Here is a 22,495-nt window from a genome sequence, read left to right as displayed (position 1 = left end):
TTGATGGTCACTTGTTGCCAAATGCCAAACGTGTTTAAAATGTTATAAAAATTGTATAAATTATAAATTGATTACACAATAAGTTTGTTTTAAAGGATTACAAGATGTCAATAAATATTTTTTAGAAAACAAGAAGTTCAGCAACTGTGGATTTTGTCTTTTTAATTTCAGTCCAGTTCCCAAACTGCATTTTTTACACTCAAGACACAGCCATGCACAATTCAAAGTTCAAAAAGTCTATTGCTTCAACCACAATTAAAAATAGTTTATCCAAAACCTCAATTCCCCATCGTAAGCTTGTCCGTGCCCGAGATGGGGAAAAGTCTGCTGAGGTATGCCGGATGGATCAGCAGTTTTTTTACAAAGCTAGACAAGAATAAGAGTAATAATAATAATTTAAAAAGTAACATTTTTTGTCTTTGTTCCATTCTCTTGATACACATTAATAGAGGGTTTTATCACACCACGTTTTACACATTCAAATGATGGGAATGTACAGGAGCAACCACAGAGAGGGGCGGAGTCCGTGTTGTCTCTTGTGCTCATAGTTGAGACCTGTACATTTGAGAGCGTCTGGTCCTCAGGCGGGACGTACACATGGGACACTGGGACAGTCTGTGTGGGCCTGCACACAGTGGAGTGCATTCGGCTTCTTGTCCCAATCAAAGAGCGTCCGACAAGCCCAAAACATAGTATTCAGGAGTGCAGCGAGTGTATTTCTCCTCTTCCAGGGTGCAAAACATTTAATCATACATACAGCAACCTGAATATTGATTCATATTTGGAAAAATGTGGCCTCCTGTTATATTTACATACATACATAAATATCCTAACAATCTATTTGAAAATGAGATACAGTGTTTAGTTTGTGTTTCATGCATGGGCTCTGTTGCATCCTTCTGTACATTTGCTGTACATTGGAGGTAAGTATGACCAAGCAGCTTACCCTGCACCTCGGAGTGGAACATACAGGTGAGGCATTAACTATAGTGCAGATCGAGGCAGTTCCCTAACACACACACGCACGCACACGCACGCAGGGATGCTAAATGGTAAAAAATACACACTATAAGAACACAAAGCAGACATACTTATCAGCATTTTCAAACCAGTAACAAAGACACAATGTAATAATTTGCTCCACAGTTTCCGGTTTGTATTGGTCATAAGTCATAAAAAAGATGTTTCTTTCTAATAAGCCACCTACTACACCACACACGGATCACGTGACAAACATCACATAAGACACAATTTAAAGACACCGTTTTCATGAGCAGCAGCTAAAAACATGTTCAAAGCACCAGGATGACAAATTAATTTAAATTGAAGCTGTTATTGATCTTATTGTTATACTGTTACTTTACTTTGATAATCATTTTGCTTTAGTAAGTCTTGTTCCTTGGTGAAACAGGCACATGTAAAGGAGCATGCTGTCTCAAACATGGTACTATACTTTGGTGTATACTTTAGGTTAGTACCTGAATAGAAGTAGCCATTAAGTAATTTTAGAGTTTGCTTAGTATTTTGTGATTATCTTACCTTGCTAGATACATAAAAGTATTTGAGTTTTCTGTGTTGCAAATCATCTTTCAATTTAAATATTTTGGTGACCTAAAGTGGTAAACTGATAAATACTAAATCATGTTCAAAGCCGGCTCTCAGTCCACACTCCCGCACTTTATCTGCATCTACTCGTTACACACTCGCACTTTGTCACCCTTCTACACAGTAATGTGCCACCTTGAGATGTGAAATCTGCAGTAGTGTCGCTCCACTCGGTTGTAGTCATGCAGGAAATGTAGGATCCAGAGTCCCTTTATAACAGGAGCTTAAGATGAGGCCTTGCTCCGCTGAGGGACTAAAGGAAACTGACCTAAAGCTTGGTGCAGGAGAGGGATCACAGGCGTTTTGTATTCACTCCTCAAGTTCCTGGCTTTTACCAATCCTTCATTTGGTATGGGAGCCTTCCAAACAAGACCATTCAAACACATTCAGACACAGGTCATGATGCACCACTTGTACAGTGCTGGAAAAGGAAACATAGAGGCAAAGTTTGAGCAGCGTGCAATGTGAGGCTGCAAGGCCAGTGTCCGTCCTGCATACGGAGCCTGGGTTATTGTCCCTGTGCAATAGAGTCACAGTAACCCACGTGGAAAAGTACCGGTCACACCATGCACCATCCAAACGCCCAAAATGCACTTCTCCCATCTAAGTGCTGCAGCTCTGGGCGTGGAGACAGGGCACGTTCTAGCGACTGCTGTTCTTTATGGCTTCCTTTGCAGCTACAATCAGAGGCGTCAGGCTGGACAGAGGCTTCGCTAACTTCAGAAAGTTATGCTGTGGAATTAGAAAACAAGGCTGATATGAGTGAGTGAAAGGGCAAATACAGATAGGCTAATGATTTGATGCCCTCTAAAGTTCACAATGAGAATAAAAGCAATTTGCACTAGCTTTCGACAATGACAGACTTGATGTGGCGTGAAGAGGCTTTTACCTGCAGTAGCTCCTTGGCTGAGCCTCTGCGGTCCACATCCATCTCCAAACAGCGATTGAGGAAGTCTCTGAAAACAGACGACAGTCTCTCTGGGTTTTGCAGCTCTGGAGTGCCGTTAGTTGCAATAAGATACAGGGCCTGAATAGAAAGCAAGACGGACAGATTGGAGATTACTTTTATATCTGTATAATAATACAATATGTAAAATATTATTCACTTGGAATGTCAAGATTATTTGGTTAATTATTAACTATGATACTATCATAAACAACATGATCATAGCACAGTGCTACTTACCCTCAGGGGATTTTCATTCAAATATGGTGGCTCTCCTTCTACCATTTCTATGGCCATGATGCCCAGGGACCAGATGTCCACTTTGGGGCCATAGGCCTTTCTCGTCACAACCTCTGGAGCCATCCAGTAGGGCGTGCCAACCATCGTACTGCGCTTGTTTTGCTCTGGTGTTATTTGAGCGCAGAACCCAAAGTCAGCTATAGGGGGACAATAATCGTCAGTGGATATACAGAAAAAAACTTGTGCTACGTCTTGCTTGTGCTGATAAGACACGTTTTGGACTTACTGAGTTTGACAGATCCATCCATACCAAGGAGAATATTGTCACTCTTTATGTCTCTGTGAATGACCTGGTTGGAGTGAAGGAAGTCCAGAGCCTGAAGACACTGTGGACACAGACAAACTGCAAGTCATTTTTGGATCATAACGTAGAGGTCAGTTACTTTAGTGCACAGAGGACAGGCGCAAGAAGAAGTTGCTGATTAAGTGTAAAGTTGGCGTAGTACCTCTCTGCAGACCGCAGCGATCTGGCCCTCGTCCATACACGTCTCTGTCACTACATCCGTCAACGAGCCACCGGCCAAGTACTCCATGACCACCCACAACTCATCTCCCACCAAGTAACTGAGGGAAACGGGTTAATAAAGCATGGACATTGATGAGCGTCTTTTGGTTGATGTAGAATTATAGAATTGATTAAATCCCTAAGTGTTAAGTGTTTAAACCAGGAACTTAACAAGTAAATAACATATGTTAATCAAACTATTCTCTTATGTCCAGGTATCTTATGGGAATGTTTAAGGAAATATCCTTGAATTTTAAGGGAATATTTTATAATTTTTCTGATTGATACAATTCAGAATGATGTATTCATGTAATGTTCTCTCCTGCCAAGTCAATCTTTAACCAATCTAAATCTGTGCTATGTTATTTGGAACATTAAATTTATACATTTTCTATTAATGTTGTAAAATGAATTGTACAATAAATAAACCTTGTGTGACTTGTGTGATAAGCGGGCAGCAGGTGGCAGTAAATCTCCTCCGTTCTGGTGCCTCCATTAGGGGACATAAGGAACAACTAATATCTGTTTTTTAGTTTTCTTTTATCTTTCAAATAGGGCTTTAACATTTATCATGATTGTGAGTGGTACAAATAGCTGTGTATATGTGTTCAGGGTTAGGGTTAGTGATGGTGAATGAATCAACTACATAAAGTATACAATTTGAGACCCACCTGTCCAGATAATTGACTATATTTGAGTTCTTGTTTTCCCTCATCACCAGGATCTCGTTGATGATCAGCTCCTTTTTGGGCTGCTGCTGCAGATTCATCTGTTTAATGGCCACCTGAGACAAGACCATACCTTTATTGTTATTACGGTGAAACAACTTCAAAATTAAGTTTTAAAATAGTATTTTGGCTCAAACCTCTTGGCCAGTCGCTATGTCAATAGCAGTGTAGACAGTGCCAGACGCCCTGGAAAAAACAAATCAATGTTATACTATGTAATTAATAGATGTAAACCCCTTAATGAATCCTGCCGTTGTGTCCTTGGGCAAGACACTTAGCCTGCCTCTCCCCCAGTGTCTGTGTACCCTTGTGTGGGAATGTGTGTGTGGTTCCTTAGGGTAAAGTTTCGAGTGCCTTGAAGGTAGAAAAGCGCTATATAAATATGACCAGTGACCATTTTATTAATATTGGTATTTTGCCACAATATGATTGACTCGAAAACACATCTCTTTGCAATTAGAGCACAAACACAAATAATTTATGGTTTCCAATAATGTGTGTGCAGTCAGAGGAATGCATGCATGGATTCAACCCTTATTTGGAAGTGTAACTCCTGAAACCAGAAACCTGGAGCAGCTCCTGTCCTTTCTGTCAGATACAGTACACCAGTGTCCACTCAGTGCTCTAAATAATTAACCAGTCCCTGCTGCGCTCATATGAGTGTACACAAACTAGTTCAAAATACTTCTACTACTAAATGGTTGTATTAGATCATATAATACTACTACTACAGTTAAATGAGATATTTACTTACCCTTGTCCAATTTTTTCAAAGCGTGTGTACTTCTTTTTGGGATCTCCCACGCTCACAATACTCCCTGAGTCAAAAAGAAAAATAAGCATCTATAACTGATTAAGCTCATGTCTGTGTGGCAGGCAGCAGTCTACGACATGTATGTAAACATAACATGTATAAAGATGTGATATGTACTTTTGTTTTAGGCTTTAAGGCCTTTCTAATATATTCAGTATATATAACTATATTAAATATAGTTCAAGAAAATGTAAATAAAAAATGCAGGAAACTGTCTAGTGTAAGCAGAGCATGATTTGGATAAAGGGCTTTGTATATTTGAGAACATTTTTGATGTGAATTGCAAACTGCACTGCATGGTCATCTTCAGAGAGTTGATGCAAGGTTAATAACCGCCGTGTGGTAATGTCTATGGCCTGATGGTGATGAGGTTTGAGGTTTGAGAGAGTTCATGCAAGGTCTTGATTCCTAATCTTATTTTTTATTTAAAATAATCTATTGCTGCTTAGTGTAGTATTTTGGACACTGTTGTTAAAAATCAACATGTTTGAACTTTTTCAACTTCATCTTGATTTTAATTGTAGATTGTTTTCTACAATGGAACACTCCTGGAAAAAATGAGGGAATATGCCGATCTATTGCTGCTCAGTCTCATGTTTTCTTGGTTTATGCATCAAATGTTCAGAATATTTAGCCCCTCAGGCTTTATTAGAACAACTGTAAATGGGTCGGAGACTCCAGCAATAACCAACTGGGCAAGGTGGTAGTATGACCTTTTGTAAAATACCTCATGAGTAAATATTTCCTGTCATGTACCTCTGTTATAGATTTTAAAAAGAAAAAACTAGTCAGCGCTTTGGAACCTCCAGATCTAAAGATTTTAAGGCACTTACTAAGTCTCTCCAGGATTTCTTCGTCTGTCATTTTGGACTTCTTCCTCTGCCGGTCCGTGTTGCGGTACAGGGTGTTAGGCGTGTTGTCAGGCTGCACCTGGGACTCGGGGGGAGTGGGCACCTCTTTAACTGGGGTGGGGGGCTTTGGTGGATCCATAACAGATCGTGTATAAATCTGATAAGATATAATAATTAATAAACTACAACAGATCCACAGGTTGAACAAATTTAGATAAACATACAGATTTGGTGTGTTCAGGACGGGGAGCGATCATAGGAGGAACCTCGTCTTCCTCTTCCTCCTCTTCCTCCTCCTCCTCCTCTTCTTCCTCCTCCTCGTCGTCCTCTTCAGAAACTGGAGGAGCGATGGGGGGCTCTGTGGAGGTTTTGGCACCCTGAGGAAAACATACATTTATACATAAATCAAATAAAGCTTTGAAAAATTATTGACTGGAAATATTTATTCATACTTCCTGCTGATTCAGCTGGTATAGTGGTTCGAAAGGAATTATTTAAACATTACCATTAACAATAAATATGTGTTGTATTTTAGTTTTTATCAGATGCTGAATGTAAAATGAATGACACCTACAGTATATTTGATGTAAACACATCGCCTCCTTTTCTGCTGTAGTTCACAACAAAGGCTTATTTGAATTCAAAACACATATTGCCTACTACTGCAAAAAAGGACAGAAAAGATCAAAACATTGGAACAATCCTGGAGCCAAGATAATGAAAGCAGAAGAAAGGGTTTTACTAGTGACAGTACTGTTAAAAGCAATGAGAAATGAAAAACATTAGTAGCTCTACAAAGTTAGTGTCTACAAAAAAAAATACAAAAGCGGTGAAGTCTGGTATGAAAAGGTGATGACGGTGAGTTTTCCAGATATTATGTTTACGTTAGAGTAATAGTTTACACTCATGTGAAAGTAGGTAATTTCAAACTCAAAGGTGAAAATCTATTGGAAGAGTCTGCATGAGGTAGAGCATTGTTTGAGAAGGGAGTGAGGGAGGTCCCAGTGAGCTGAGATGGGTGGGCTGCTGTCCGCTCCACACAGGACAAGCCCAACTTTGCCAGAGATGAGCAGCTAAACAATGTCTGTGCTGCTTCACAGCCGTGCGGTAATGTCTATAGCCTGATGGTGATGAGGTTTGAGGTTTGAGTTCACTGGGAATGGGACTGGAATATGAGCTCACACATGCAGAGGTTGGACAGTCACAACCCTCTGTGGCATGCGCCCCTGCCCTGCCGTTTCAAATGGAAACAGCTGAATAAAAACACAAGAGGTGCTCAGGTCTGAAAGTCACATCCCCATCAGTTCAATTACGAGGTGTTTTTGAATCAGGGGGGATCGAATTTAGCTGAAGAAGCCAATGAGAGGTAAGTCAAGTGGAAAGTAAACGTAGGAGTTACCTTGTCAAATAATGCGCTGCAGGTTCTGAGGCTGACGGGAGGCCCAGATGACAGCAGCCGGTTCTGAGTGTTAAAAATGGGATCATTTACTCAAAACAAATCCATACAGAGTTTAAAAGAGGTCTTTGGAGGGGGGAGGGTAGAGGGCAGGAGTTATGCTGCTGAGGGCTGGACGTCTGCTCCATCTTTAACTTCCTAATTGCCAACTATGACCAATCATGTTCAACTAAATTATTACTTAAGATCGCATCATATTTAAGGTAGATTCAAAGAAAGGTTTGTGTGAGAAATGTTCAGGTGTGATCAAAATATGACAAAATATACTATATTGCCCCTAAATCTTATAGCTGGATCATGAAGGATGCTGACAACTGGAACAGGTGACATGGACCAAAATTAAGTAAATTGACCAGTTTGCAAAATTGTATGTTAAAAAGTCAAACTTTTAACACTTGAGTGAGTTAAATAAATGAATAGAAATATTACAATTATTGTTTCAGTAATTGCGAAAAGCAGGACATGTTTGAGAACAATAACATGAATAATTCCATCGGTAAGATAAGCCTTTGTCCCACAATGGGGACATTCCTGGCAATATTTGTGGGCTGTCCAATTACAACTTTGTAATCAAACAAAGACTGGTACAAATAAAAACTAAAGACTATAGACTGAACTGATGCCCAGACAAGAAAACTCTAGTCAAGCTTTTCTAAAATACTGTGCCAACAACACAGCTCTGCTAATCACAACACAAAATGTCCTCCTGAGATTACAACAGTGTCTTGTAGAAATACTACGGATTCTTTTGAGATTAATCATCCAACTCAAACAGGGAGCTGTTTTACACAGATGCTTATAGCCAAAGAAAACATCCTAATTCACTATTCACACAGGCCTCAGCTCTAGTAAAGAAGAGTTCAAGGTAAAAGCTGAGTACAGGTTACACCTGAACACAGAGCAGAATGAAAGCAGATCTCTAATGGATGTTGAGATGAGCGGTTCAAAGACTATGGGCCATTTCAGTTTTATGCATTACCAAGGCAGTCTAACAGATGAGTCAACACAGATATTATAATAGATCCATGGTCAACACAGATAAAAGCTGTGTGAAGGAGAGGATACATTTTACATGTGACAAAGATAATTCAGTAGATTCTGTATCTGTAATACTGTGCCATCGTGGTCCACTGCAGTTTGGTTTAAAAGTGCGGCCAATTCTTAGATGTAGCTGAGTCACCTCTGCAGGGCTTGGACCACTGTGACAGAAATCACCTCATACAACATCGGACGCTCCGCTCACTCACAGCTCATGAAAAAGCTCTTCTGAGCAAAGCCCGGCACAGAGTAATCTCAGTGTAGTCGCCCAGGGCAGCGAATCCAGCCAACACTTGAATGCCACTTCTTTACGCAGCAAGCGTGGCACAGGCCACAGCATTCAAAGCATAGATTACTCTGGCCAAAGTCAGAAATCAGGTCAACACAGTGGGAGTCCTCCTCGATGTGCAGGGCTCGTCTATGGCTATTTCGAAATCTGGTTAAGTCGATTGGAAAAATAAACAGGAGCAGCAGTGGCTTCCCTCTCAGCAGTTTGTGAGGAGAATCACACTGATTGGCATGGACTCAACAGTCAAGGCACTTGACTGAGCTGAAGTCACTAAAGTCTACAGAACAAGGTCAGATATTGTGGTGAGAACTATGTGAAGAGAATGAAAAAAGTATTCAAAGTAAAACTGCAGAACCGTCTAAAACTTACCTGTGCTATTCACCTATAAATCTTTATTTAAAGCAATGCAAACTAGATTAAATGCCGTTTTTATATAGAAGTTAAGCATGTTTCACTCTTGCGGTTCTATTGGTTTTGATTTTAACGCAACTTACCAGAGTATTTGCTGCAATGTACCCGTGAGCAGATTTGTCTAGAACAGAAACACTTTTTACAATGAAGTTCCTTTTGTACAACAGATGTTGACGTTAACTTCCACAATATCTGACCTCCAGAAGTGAAACTCATGTACTTCTGGTTGTTGACGGTCTCTTTGGAGTCATAAAACTTCAGTACATCCAGCACAGCCTGCGGGTTCTTCTTCTGCTCCAGTTTGGTGATATTGGACGTTTGGAGGAGTCGCGCCCATTGCTCTGGGATTCCCTGAGAGCAAACAAAACAATTACTTCATTTACACATGACAACTATTATCCCCATTGGGAAATTTGGCCTCTGAATAGGATGAATTCATAAATACTATAATTAAACTATTGTTGTGTTTCAGAGGACGACATTCTAAAGGCCTTATTGTTGTTATTTAGCAAGGTCAAAGGTTGAAACTCTAGTCACTAATAGAAATGATCACGTTCAACATTCGTCAATTTGCCTTAGGGAGATTTCTTATAAAAATGGTGCTTCTGGATCCCATCTGGAAGTTACATATAAAATCTGAAAACCACTTGTAGTTCAGTGGTAAAGTCGTCATGCAATATTCAACATGTAATGAATATGTAACTATGTTACTAGTGAGCGTAGTGTATTTTTTAAGTCAAGCTAAATGTAAATGTATTCTGTTTTTACCAGACGGATCTATTTTATTTCTGTGATACTGATATTTAATTGTAGCTTCTTTTTTTATTTCTTGATCATTTCTATTTGCTGGTCGACTGCATGTCTGTAATGAAAATATATTCCCCTTGTGGATTAAAAGTAATTCTGATAAATGCTGCTATTTTAAATCAGCTATAAACTCTTCATCCAACAATTAGTAATGGCACAGATTCCTTGAAAATTTAACAATTTAGTTCTAGTCATAATCCTTGCGGTGTGTCTTTGGCAGTAAGATAAACAATAATTTAAAATATTAATACATGTCAAACCCGTTGAATACATCCAAAAGATGAAGAAGAATACTTTAAATCTTCTTCTATTAATGAAACTATTAATCCAGAACCTGCACCTGAAACTTCAGCAGATGAAGCAGTGTTGATTTAATTTCATTCAAGTGATGCACTTTTCTAGAGTCACCTCCAGGGAATTGCATATTTCAGCAGAGCATATGTCAGATAAAACTACACGGGAATGTAAATGTGAAGGAGGTCTATGCCAACACTTACTGTGAATTCTCCTGTTACAGCATCAAACCCCACGTGAATGGTGTGTTCAAAATCTGAAGGAAGTGATATTTCTGGGCGCTCCTTCTCCTTCTTTTTGTTTGCTGCAGAGTTATAACGTTAATCATATTCATATTCATATAATTTAGTATTAATATTAACTCAGTGCATGAGGGAGCAGGTACTCACTCTTGTCTCCCCCGGGGAAGATGGAGCGCAGGCGGGCTTTCTTGTTTTTCTCTTCTGGAGCCATTGGAAGCGGTTTAGAGGCGTGATTCACTGATGAAGAGTCTCGGGAACTACTGTTCATTCTCAAGGGGGGGGCTGGTGGTTTCTCCTCAATATCGGCACTATCAGACATCTTTAGTAACACTCACAATGTCCTGAAACAGAGAGCACATGGAGGCAGAGATTCACTACCCCGGTACTATTGTCACTGCAGCGTGTCAACGACAACTGATGAAGTCGTATATAACAAACGTGTAAATTCAGAGAGCTCAGACCTTCACCAAAGCATCGGTTCTACAAGTACAGGAGGAAATAGTCAAACCAAAGTGCATGAAACTGGGGTTGTACACATATTGACACAGCAATTTATTGTGACAAACTTCTTGGCCTTGATATGAGATGCCTTTTTGCAGTACTTTTAAATAACATAAATTCATTAAAAATTGCAGTATTGTACTCTACTCTTACTGGGGTGCACGGTGGCAAAGGTGGTTAGCGCTCTTGCCTCCCAAGAAGGAGATCATGAGTGGGTTACCGTGGGTTCTCTCCGGGTTCTCCGGCTTCCTCCCACCGTCCAAAGAAATGTCAGTGTTAGGCAAAATTGGTGACTCTAAATTGGCCCTAGTGAATGAATGTGAGAGTGAACTGTCTGTAATGTCTATGTCTCTGTGTTGGCCCTGCGACGAGTTGGCCACTGTCCAGGGTGTACCCCGCTTAAGGCCCGAAGTTATTAGGAAAGGCTCCAGTCACCCGCGACCCTGAAAGGGAACAAGCGGTAGAAAATGGATGGATGGATGGATGTACTCTTACTGTTACTACTATCTGCTGACTAGTGCATTAAGGCTGAATCTGCAAGGCTGAAAGTGACTTATTCATAAGAAATGAGGACCCTTTTTTTAGGGATATGCTTGTATCTTTATTGTTATTGTATCATACTTGACAATGCCCAGCCCTATATGAATGCAGAGACAAAGAGAAGTGTGTGACAGCGAGGCAATCCCAGATCTGTGGCCTATTTCAGATGAGCAATCCTGTTACTGGAACTGACTGCAGTGAACGCACCATTGGATTTAGAGACACTCCAGAAATAAATATTCAAATTATCAAAGTTATTATTATTAAATTGCATCATCCTTAAGCTGATAGTAAACATGAACCAGGACATGGTTAAAGGGGTAAGTGGTCAGACGATGTCTCACAACCACTTATTCCCTGATGTCCCACTGTCCCATCACCATCTTAAGAGTCAGAGTCTTGCCCTGAGGCCCGGCTCATGTGATGCATTCAGCAGCAATAACCTCAGAGAAAGCCGGTCATCCCACCACCCCCCATAGAGCAGGCCTATTAGCAACAAAGAGTGCACTTCAGCTCTTACACATGGGCACGTGGCCTCACACAAACACCATAAAAACACAGACTACCACTAAAAATGAGAGCTACGACACTGATACATTCAAACAGCAGTATTGATTTAGTTGTACTTTTTCAAAACTACTTAAGATTAGTGATTTTATAGGTATATGTGAGTCAAAATAAAAAATGCAAAAATTAAAATCCTGATCATTTACAACAATTACATTTTAGAAGGTGTAAAGTAAGAATATACTTATTATCAGCTATCAGTCATCTCAAAAGTCACAGTAGCTCTTTGCTCTTCTGATGGTCCCAAGAGTCTCTAAAAGCACAGTAGGAGGTAGAGAGTTTAGCTCCCAAGCTCCTGTGTTATGGAATCAGCTCCTGCCCATGTTAAAGAGGCCGACACAGTCTCTTCATTTAAGACCAGGCTTAAAACGTTCCTATCTAAAATAGCTTATGGTCAGGCTAGTTAGGAATAGAAATAAAAACCTAAAGTTTCCCAGTTACGCTGCCCTTAGAGCAACTATGGGGGAAGTATAGCAGCTTGAGCATGATCCTCTGCTTCTGACTACTTATTCTATCAAACAATATTTAATATCTAATTTCACTTGCAAGCTGTTCATTGCTTTTCCTTCTTCTTCTCCCACTTCCTCGTCGGAAGTTCAACAGGCACATTGATGACCTCTGGATCCAGATGCTCCTCAACTGCCTGTAGAAACGGTCTCTACTCCAGATGAACGGTTCTTCATCTGCCTCGAAGAACTGGTTCTCCTCCTGAGTGGCTCTAGCTCCACTGTCTCTCTCGTGTTCGCCTGTCCGTCTGAGGGAGTAGGATCTCTCCTTCACTGTGGAACTTCTCCAGGTTTCTACTTTTTCCCAAAGAGATTTGGAATTTTTTCCTTGCCGAGAAGGACAGGGGATCTTGGGAACACTGTTTAATCTGTTTTTCACCGTCGCCCTTTTAGGCATCCGCTGTTGTGATTGCGATCGTTACAAAAAGAAAAAAAAAAATTTAATTGAATGTTACCATCACTTGGTATTGCCATGTCAACCACAACCTCTGTTGTTATGAATATAATTTATGATTCTCATTTGTTTTTCTAGAAAATAATTAATACAGGAAAAGGTACAGAAAAAGTACCAGTCCCAAAAACCAGGACCAGATCTTACTGGTCCCGGTACCAGCTGTACTCATACACGCCTCTCTCTGTGTGTTTGGGATTAGCACAAGGCAGGACATAGATTCTCTCATGACATTTGACCCTTCACTCACAGTGGGCTTGTACCTGTATTTTGACAGCTGCTAAGAATACATACAATGTGAGTGTGTGTGTGTGTGTGTGTGTGCGCGTGTGTGCGTGCGTGTGTGGTCAGCAGTGTGTGTGTGTGTGTGTGTGTGTGTGTGTGCGTGTGGTCAGCAGTGTGTGTGTGCGTGTGCGTGTGCGCGCGCGCGCGTGTGTGTGTGTGTGCGTGTGTGTGGTTAGCAGTGTGTGTGTGTGTGTGTGTGTGTGTGTGTGTGGTCAGCAGTGTGTGTGTGTGTGTGTGCGTGTGCGCGCGCGTGTGTGTGTGTGTGTGTGAGTGTGTGCGCGTGCGTGTGTGTGTGTTCCATATCCCAGACTACATAGGCCTATACTTTATATGCCAACAATGAGAAAATATGTAATTACCATTAACACTAGCAACACTTCAGATTTTGGTATTCTAATAATATTATTTTGCAAGCAAAGAGTTTTGTACACCTACACCACCAATCCTTATAAAAAATGATTTTTTTTAAACATTATTAACAGTGCAATGTTTTGGGCCTCTGGCTTTCCTCAGGATAAATCCAATATTACTATTTTGCACATTTCTTCTACTATATTTTCTGTGTTTTTCTATTTATTGTATTTAAAGTGCCCAAAGAATCACACAAGGACCACATCAAAATTGGGACTAAACAGGGTTAAACCAGGAGCTAAATTTGTACAAGATTAGGACTAACCCAAGTTCAGATAATTATTAAATTCGGCTCAAACCAAGACAAAACCAGACCAAGACAAGTCTAAGTCTAAACTGAATTATGTCATGGATGATAATATACACCTGGAGAAACATCAGAACTAAAATTATTAATAAAATGTTTTATTTTTTATATGGGTGATTTCTTGGCTTTCCTCTTTAAAGATGACTCACTACTGATGACGAGGTTTGAGCCAAGCAGATATAGGGCATCCTTTACTTGTCTGAACGACTTGTGAACACAAGCACTGATATCTTATCATACGACCCCCCACAGTGAGAGGTGAGTGTGGGACGGGGGCGAGGTACGTGGCACTATATGACAGGCTGGAACAAGTGAGAGCCTAGACAACAGAAAACTGGTTCTAATAGCTCTGAGGTGTGGCCGCCACAACAAAACACTGTAAACTGAACTGTTTAGAAAGACATAGCATTATACTATAAAGGCCCTTCTGACAACACAGCTATTATGTGTGATGATCAGGAAGTAGCTAACAAAATAATGAGGAATCACATGAATAAACGTTTCATCTGGAATCAGGCTTTTTATCCCGTTATTAAGAAGGACTAAAGAACAGCTCACCAATAACAAAAGCATCAAAGGTAAATACAACAACAATACAGCCGTTCAGTACAGTCTAAAGTAACTACTCCAGTGCTGACATAGCGCTGGCAGAGATAGTTTTAGTCCAACACAATCACATACACAAACAGATTACAGTGACAGAGACGATCAATGCGGTCGCAACGTGGTCAGCAAGAACACACAGAATAATCAATCTGCAGTAGCTCACAACTGTACGACGTCCAACTTTAAATAGGAAGAGGAATTTGGAGGCCATTTAGTAATTAATTATTGAAACATGAAAGGTTTTACTGTGTTTTAGGATTATGCTGTTAAAATATCCAATGGCAGACTCAAGCAAATGCGTTTTACATGGATATTTAAGATGTTTAAGATACCGTGTTTAAGATGCTGTACTTAGACATACACTGACCTATTTACCGCAGACAGACAGACAGACAGACAGACAGGAGTGCGGTTCCTCAAACAAGCATCTCCTCTGTCTCCTAATGGCATAAATCAAATCTATGGCTGCCGTGTGCTTGATAATGGACTCTTCTAAGAAAAATCATCGGCCTAAGCCCAATTTTTATTCTTAAAAGTTAAATGCTGTGGTCTGTAACGAGAGAAAAGAGGACACAAAAGTTCAGGTTAGCTCATATGATTCACGTTACCACTTTAAATATTAACTTTTCCAAGAAGAGCAGACTATTTCCAACAATAGTGCAGGATTTGAATGGTCAACACAAGAAGAAAAGGGTGTAATGTGGAGCCCATGGAAGACAGAGCCGCAATGGCCGTCTCAGTGGGGGCAGGGCTCGGTCTTCTTCTCCATGGCCCTGATTAGGACACACTCTGTTTGACTTGGCTTGGACTCGGCCTCCACTCCTTTAAAGAGATGCTGATTACTTGGACGGTACGGAGCGAGAGGACGTTTAAAGGACAAGATGAAGGGCTCTTGTTTATCCCGCGATGCTCATGCTGTGGTCCTCTGCTGTTTTAGCCTTTGGTGCCATTATTATGCAAGGAATACTAAAACAGTCACGCATTTATGATGCAGAATGATAACTTGATCTAAATTGTGCTTGCTGGCCGGAAAACTTTAACGACAAGCATGTTGAGTCAAATTGGAGTCATGCAGATGCCAACACGTTACTTTGGAAAACAATGGGTTCTCACAACTCGGAGAGCATCAGCAGAGGAACTACTCAGTGTCAATGCTATGGCCACTGCTTTTATTTCACATTCATGTAACAACTGAAATGCACAGCTATACCTCGTGTCTAAACTAATGGTGGTATGAAATAAGATAAGATAAGATAAGATATTCCTTTATTGTCTCACATGGGGAAATTTCATTGTTGCAACGCAGGAAGATACAGAGGTAGATACAGAAGAAAAGAACAGATCACTTATAGGAAGTTTGAAAAACATTCTCAGTAGAAGATCTTCTATAAACAAAAACTCCTATAGACAAAACCTCCCATTTCCCAACAAGGGATGGAGGGGAAAATAATAAAGATAAAATAAAATAAATAAATACCATTGCATGTGATCATAAATCGCAGACTTCTAGACTTGGTTTAGGAAAGTAATAAGCATTAGCGAAACACAAGATACAAAATGATGCGATTTGCACCAGATGCCCTTCCAAACATGGTGATATCGCACATCTGAATAATCTTAAATAGTAAATAGTGTAATAAATGTGCAGTTGTACTTTTCCTTGGTGTTTTCATTGCAAAAGACATCCCAAGAAAATCGTGCAATTTTACTAATAATAACTTTACCTTGGCCTATAGTGGCATCCCCTGCTTGTCTCCATGGAGATAAATACGTTTATGCTATAGTGCAACCCAACATCACCTTAACAGAAACCTTACGACACATCACAATAAGGCAGCTACACTACAATTACTCAAATAAAATGCAAACACAAACAGATGAGGTCATTACTGAACTACAAATACATATGCTGCTCTTTAATCAACTCCATCCTGCCTTGTCCTTGAGAAAATTGCATATTTATGACCGAACTGTGAAAACCTTTGCTGAAAGAACCATCAAAGTGATTTTCATTTTACAGTGCATTATGTCAGTACATATACACCCAGAGCAGGTGGATGGCTAATGATGTTTTCATTCAAAACAAAGGAATAAAGCAGGTTAGTTGACACTCGAAGGGCACTCTCGTATCACCAGGTATTATCCACTCCCAAACTTCCAGCTGAGTCGGCCCATGGGCTCATCTGTCATTTAATATTTAGTCCTGCTCACTCTCACACATGTCGGCTCTACACAGTAATAAACGAGGTGTGAAAAGGAGTGATGCCAGAATGAAATTAATGTGCATCCAGATTTCACATTAAGAACTTCACACTGCGTTGATTGAGATCGGGGTTTCTATTATTTCTTCACGCTTTTATACATGAAAAAACAACTATTGCACTAATTTTCTAATGACATATACTTGATACTTCTCTGTATTTTCCCAGTGCTTAAAACTGTGCTTGTTTTATAACTAAACAGATTTGAATGGAGTGTTTAAGTCTCATCTTGGCTTTTAACACTGTATTAGTTGTGTGGTCCCCTGTGTCTTCTGTTGTTTAAATATTCATTTGATTACATTTTAATGGTTCACATTTTCATCTTATTTATTGTTTCACCATATTTATTATATTAGGGTTTTATTACCATTTTATGAGCACTGGGAGGGGACTCAGTTCAGTATTTTGTTAAATTAAATTAAATATTAATTTTCACAATATCTTATTCCACAATTAGGGCTTTTGAACATGGATCGCAACTCCCGCTCCACAACCAAATACCCGAATTTCAGCGAATCCTTCACAGGTAGAGCAATTGTTCATTGTTTGTATTTGAATGGTTTTCTGTGGAGCACGTTGGAAAAGTTTCAGTTTATAACATAACATAACATAACATAACATAACATAACATAACAACTACAAATAAGAATAGCTAATGTAGTACAAAAATAATAGTTCGTATGGCGCCTCTGTATTAAACATAATTATGTGTTTGTTGTTGTGATACAGAATAAAGAATGAGTGAGAAAGATAAAGAAGAAAAGTCTCTATAATTCTTCGCTTCTTGTTTGGGTTGTTGGATTGTCACTACAGAAAATGATTTGTTTTCATCCTTTGGCATCCTCTTTACTTACACAAATCATTTAAAAGTCCCCATTCCGAAAGCCTTCCTTTAGGCCTTTGCAACTTTTGTATATCTATGAATTCCATGTCCTTGGCATTGGTGGAGGTATAATAGGTGTCCCAGGTGGAGGCTGTGTGCCAGCTGGTTTACTGGTGCTATACATACATGAACAGTGAACATCATTTTCATATTGTAACGATAAGTACTACCGGTATATCAACTTATCGTTCAATGGCGGCTCAGAATTTATCATGCGCCAATTTTCTTTGCACAAGCAAAAATAGTGTTTTAGTGCGTTTATTTGTTTGTTCAGATCAAATCAGATTGGGGGACTGTTGAGGGTCGAATAAATTACTTAAATGACTAATTATAGAGACTAAGTAGTTTTTCTGTAGCAATCTATCGCACTTCCAAATGTATTATTGTGACGGAACTATAACTTAGCATAGATACATGAAATTGATTGTGACAAGAAGGGTATAATTATTATGGATTCAAATGTGTGAATTGGCAAATGTGTCCTTTGGGTGGGTTCGATTCGCTAAAAGGGGAACCAGGATAAAGCCACTGTAAATACATCTAGTTATCTATTGTAATAGTTTAGCCAATTGCTTAACTTTTTAAGAAGTGTTTTCATCAATCATGCATTGAGTTAATTTAAGATGTGTTTTAGGTGACTGCCTCTTGACTTTCACCCACTCCAAACTTTCTGCTCTAGTTGTAATAAATTCTCAACTGTTGACCCAAGGAAGCGTGTTAATATTAACCACCTGAACCCACCTGAACTTGAGGCATATCATCATTTTACGTGATATAGTCTTTGGGCACCAGCTGCTACTAAATCCCAGATTCACTCTTACAAAGTTTGGATGGATACACAAATACATAAACAACAAATAGCTAACACTACTGCAAGCAACAGGCATCATCGGGTGGGATTATGGACATAGCTGTGTCAATGTGTCAGTGTGTAAATGTTCCTCTGTCTCAATCCATCCATCTCCCTCACTTACTACCCCTCCCTGTGCGCAGACAAAATGGCCAGATGGCTTCCAATCCTACATGCTAATCCACAACACAGACTGTAGCCTTGACACACCTACTGCAAGAGTATCACACTATACATATACAATACACACAGTCACCCCGGAAAGACCACCATTCTTCTGTTAAACGCTCTCTAAAATGAACAATGAGCAGTCCACGAGCACAACTCATTCAGGCTATAAGTCGTCAACAGATGGAGGCCTACTTGTATATGTGTGTCCTACTATCATATTTCAGGCAGCCCGGTTAGCAGGCCACTCGCCAACATGAGGATCTGTGTCTAAAGCTTTTGTTCACTGAGGTGAGGTAAGACAAACTGTGAGTGTTTGGTTACAGAGGCCAATGGAAAAACGGGGGAAATCCAAGCACAAGAATATTAAAATAATAGACCGTTGGGAAGTTGTTTCAATGGAGTGATAAAGGATGGCTTCATCCAAACTTTGTTGATGCAAATGAAATACAAATACAGCTGTACAATTTCACCATTATCGATGGCTTTATGTCTTGACTATGATGATGTTTTGTATTTTAACATATATCAAACCAGTCAAGCTAACTAACTCTCAGCACAAATAAAAATGTCATTATATGCGCCCTTATGTGCACTTTGTCAGACATGCTCAGCATAAATGTAAAATATAGAGGTAGTCATTTAAAACAGACAGGATGTCTGCATGTGTAGATAAGGGTAGGATCAATATATTATGTATGGAGACAGTGTAGCTCAGCATCTTGCTCACAGCAGCAGCAGCCTTCAGAAATATGAGCATCTTTAACTGTTTGCCCTCCCTGCGATTATAGAGGAGCCCTAGCACAACAGACTATGACACCAATTAACACAAGTTTGAGTTTTTGAGCTTTTAGATGAAAAGACATTTGTGTTTGTGTGTTCAATAAGACAAGCTTTTTGATCACACTGCAATCCAGATTTGTTGTTGATAAACACACTAATATGAAGAACACTATAGTATCTAGATATCAGATAAAGCCAGTCTATGTGGCTAGGACACTGTCTGGGGCCATGAAACCTATCAATATTGCAGACCAACGTGCACAGAAGTAGAATCCCATCCCCCAGTTTCCTTCTTTAATCTTCAGACTGGCCTCCATCACTGATGACTCTCTCACATCCCTCCTCACACGACAATTCAGACAACAGGTCACTGCTCAGGCCCAAACCAGAGCATGACGCTGCTGCTTCTCATGAAAGTCTGGGCCTGGCGCTCCCTCCAGCTGTAGCACTGCCTCGACCGCACAATATTCAGCATTTACTTCTGCCAAACCCCTCCATGGCTCTTTGCTGATGGCTGTGGAAGAATCAGACGTAGAATGCTGAGCTTTTGCAGGACTGGCTCCCACCCCCACTCAGAACCCCAATGAAGTCAGGTGACCAGATGTTGTATCTCCTTGTCACTACAGCCGCCATCAAAGTGCTGCTTAACCATCCATCACCCCGGTCCATAGCCCACAGCCAGCCTCAGGTCTCCAAACCCAAAATAGCATAGCTTTTTCTCTGTTGCCACTGCAGCTGCTGCCCTTCTCCTGCACTGACACAATCACACAGACACAGGGCCTGCACAAGCCGCACCATTGATTCAACACCTCCTCATCAATAAAGATGCTATTTGTGAGGCACAAGGGAGCGCACACAGGGATGAGGTGGTGCCGTCAAGGATCCATCCTCATACTTAACATGTCTAACACAAATGATGGAACGGGCCGTCTCCATGGCATACAGTGAAACAGCTGCCTTCTTAGCAGGACAGAATGCAGAGTAAAGGAGGAAAAAAGGGCTACAAAGCACCCCCATGGCCTCTCCCTCCTCCTTCTCTCCTTCCTCCTGCCTTCCCTCACATCACCACTGCACACACTGGGATTTACCTGAAATATGTCTTCACATTCTCTAGCTTGCTGTCTCTCCTTTGAGGCGCAGGTGCTGGTCGATTCATCGCCAAAATCCTAGTGACAGTTAAGAGGCAGGATCGCCATTCTCTTGTCAGACCAGTTCCTGACCCTAAAAGCAAGCTTGTTCGGCAGGCTGGATGCTTCACTGGCTGCTCACTGTTCCCTAGCTCATGATGTCATCCGCCCTGCTTGCCCCATTGGCTGAGGGGCTGAATATTAATGCAGACAGCAGGTCTGGGGGAGGAGGCACCAGCAGGAGGGGAAGTTGGTTTAGTGTTTGACAGGCCAGTTCTCAGGCGGGAGGGTGTTCAGCACAGCCTCTGAAACAGAAACCACAATGCAAATTCCGTTCAATACAAAGAGACAAAACCGTAATCATCCAATGAATGATGTTTGAAATAAATATTAACAATATGCTTTTAAACTATGACTCAATTAATTTAACATGTGAACAGTTCATATTTTATTACTATTAGCTGCATATTTTGAATGAGGCTGTAAGTATTGAAAGCAGTACACGAAAGCTTCATAATACAATAGCTAACATGTACGACTTTCCTTCTAAGGAAGTAAGTAAGTAGATAGAAAGTTAGGTTTTTTTAAGAGGTGTATTCGAGTTTTGAAAATGAATACTACTCAGATGCGTATAAATGAAAAGTCCATTTTAAATTACAACAGTATAGTATAGTATAATAATACAATAATTTTGTATATGTAAAGCCATAAACAACATATATAAAATAATAGTGCTTTAAATTTGGAGCAGGAGGAAACAACAACCACAAAAGGAACAGTGCGTGCCCTAATTTGCCTATGATGTCATCTTTTTCCTACTGCTCACCTGTGATTGGCTGCCTGGCACAGCATCTGCTCTGTCTCATGGCTAGTGCCTTTAGCTCAAGGTGGAGGCCCACAGCTGAGGCTCTGAATCATGCTGGTTGTCTTGACAACCCTGTAATGTCGAACTGATGCCTCTGTTATAGGGGAGTAACATGGCTGACATGTAACGACGCTCGCTCAGAGGTAGAGCCTGCTTTTCTTACATTTCACCAGTACGTTTACATTAAAACAGCTGCAGAGATGTCTTATGTCAGTTTTGCATAAAGTGTTGCTGGTCCGATCATAGACAGAAAAAGTAACCAGTAAAAAGCAGAAAACTATTTAACACCTCTATGCAAAACATTACTTAAAAAAACAGAAGTGAAAGGAGTCTTTTACGGTTCACCTAGTAGGCAAACAAGATCACAGTGCACAGTGTGAATGTGCATGTATACAGGCCGACCAGACTGAAAATGAACTATCATTAATCTATTAACATTATCTTTTAAGAACTAGGACGCTGTCATCATGTGCAATAATAATACATTCATAATATGTTATAGATGTTGACTCTATATTTGGGAGCACACGTTCATAATATATTAAATAAAACTATTGTCAGCTAGAACACTCCAATCTGATTACATTTTTGTGTTGTGTATTTTTATCTTGTGACTTCACATGTGACTCCTTGTGAATAGTCCAAGTCAGAGAGAGGAGCTCAACCGGTTTCTAGCAAGGAAATACCCCAGCCATGACAGCAGCCTGCCACTGGGCCCACGCTTTACCTCACTGGTGACAATAGTGACACGTCACTGGCTCAGGGATAAAAACATACTCAATAATTTCTGTATCATATGTGAATGGTCCAATCACTTTGTGCATATTTAGTTTATTTACACAATGTATGGCATTAAACATATCTTATGTTAAAGGTTTTATTGCTAAAAAATGGCCTCTCCATAGATCTAAGATAAAAGAAGCTTTATTTGTCCCACAAAGGGGAAACGTCAGTGTTGCAATCCACAGTTCAAGAAAAGCAGGAGAATAGAAACATGCAGAATAAACAAGATAAATAACTTTTAAAATATTTAATTAATTCAAATGTCATATATTTTGCTCTACCAGCACAAAAAGTGGCCTGTTACTTGGCCTGATG

At 40.2% G+C, this 22,495-nt stretch overlaps 1 protein-coding gene across 2 annotated transcripts; it reads right to left on the bottom strand.

The window, feature by feature from the left end:
* Positions 1-155: 155 nt before the first annotated feature.
* On the bottom strand, positions 156-20,792 carry LOC140360836 (serine/threonine-protein kinase PAK 3). Of its 2 annotated transcripts, XM_072446250.1 has the most exons (16): positions 20,494-20,792; positions 10,434-10,627; positions 10,248-10,348; positions 9,141-9,294; positions 9,027-9,064; positions 7,149-7,211; positions 5,974-6,126; positions 5,732-5,906; positions 4,839-4,902; positions 4,222-4,270; positions 4,028-4,140; positions 3,298-3,415; positions 3,078-3,177; positions 2,792-2,988; positions 2,495-2,632; positions 156-2,337 (listed from the first exon to the last, which is right to left on the bottom strand). In XM_072446250.1, the coding sequence occupies exons 2-16, from the start codon at positions 10,603-10,605 to the stop codon at positions 2,248-2,250; spliced, it is 1,725 nt and encodes a 574-aa protein (XP_072302351.1). In that variant the 5' UTR covers positions 10,606-10,627; positions 20,494-20,792; the 3' UTR covers positions 156-2,247. The 2 variants fall into 2 exon arrangements, with proteins under 2 accessions (XP_072302351.1, XP_072302353.1); XM_072446252.1 differs by lacking the exon at positions 7,149-7,211 and having other exon boundaries at positions 20,494-20,790.
* Positions 20,793-22,495: the final 1,703 nt, after the last annotated feature.

This window comes from Eucyclogobius newberryi, unplaced genomic scaffold, assembly GCF_026437365.1.
Source record: "Eucyclogobius newberryi isolate DKJ021-1_F unplaced genomic scaffold, fEucNew1.0.hap1 SCAF_15, whole genome shotgun sequence".
Classification (NCBI taxonomy): domain Eukaryota; kingdom Metazoa; phylum Chordata; class Actinopteri; order Gobiiformes; family Gobiidae; genus Eucyclogobius; species Eucyclogobius newberryi.
The sequence above is the reverse complement of the archived record's forward strand: the minus strand, read 5'-3'. Positions and strand labels throughout refer to the sequence as shown.

Bases quoted from the DNA above. Each gene is read 5' to 3' on its own strand.
- LOC140360836 (XM_072446250.1), bottom strand. From the start codon at position 10,605: ATGTCTGATAGTGCCGATATTGAGGAGAAACCACCAGCCCCCCCCTTG. The intron at 4,141-4,221 runs GTTTGAGCCAAA...GTCTTGTCTCAG, and splicing joins ACATAGCGACTGGCCAAGAG to GTGGCCATTAAACAGATGAA. The intron at 2,989-3,077 runs GTAAGTCCAAAA...GTCCCCCTATAG, and splicing joins GGATGGATCTGTCAAACTCA to CTGACTTTGGGTTCTGCGCT.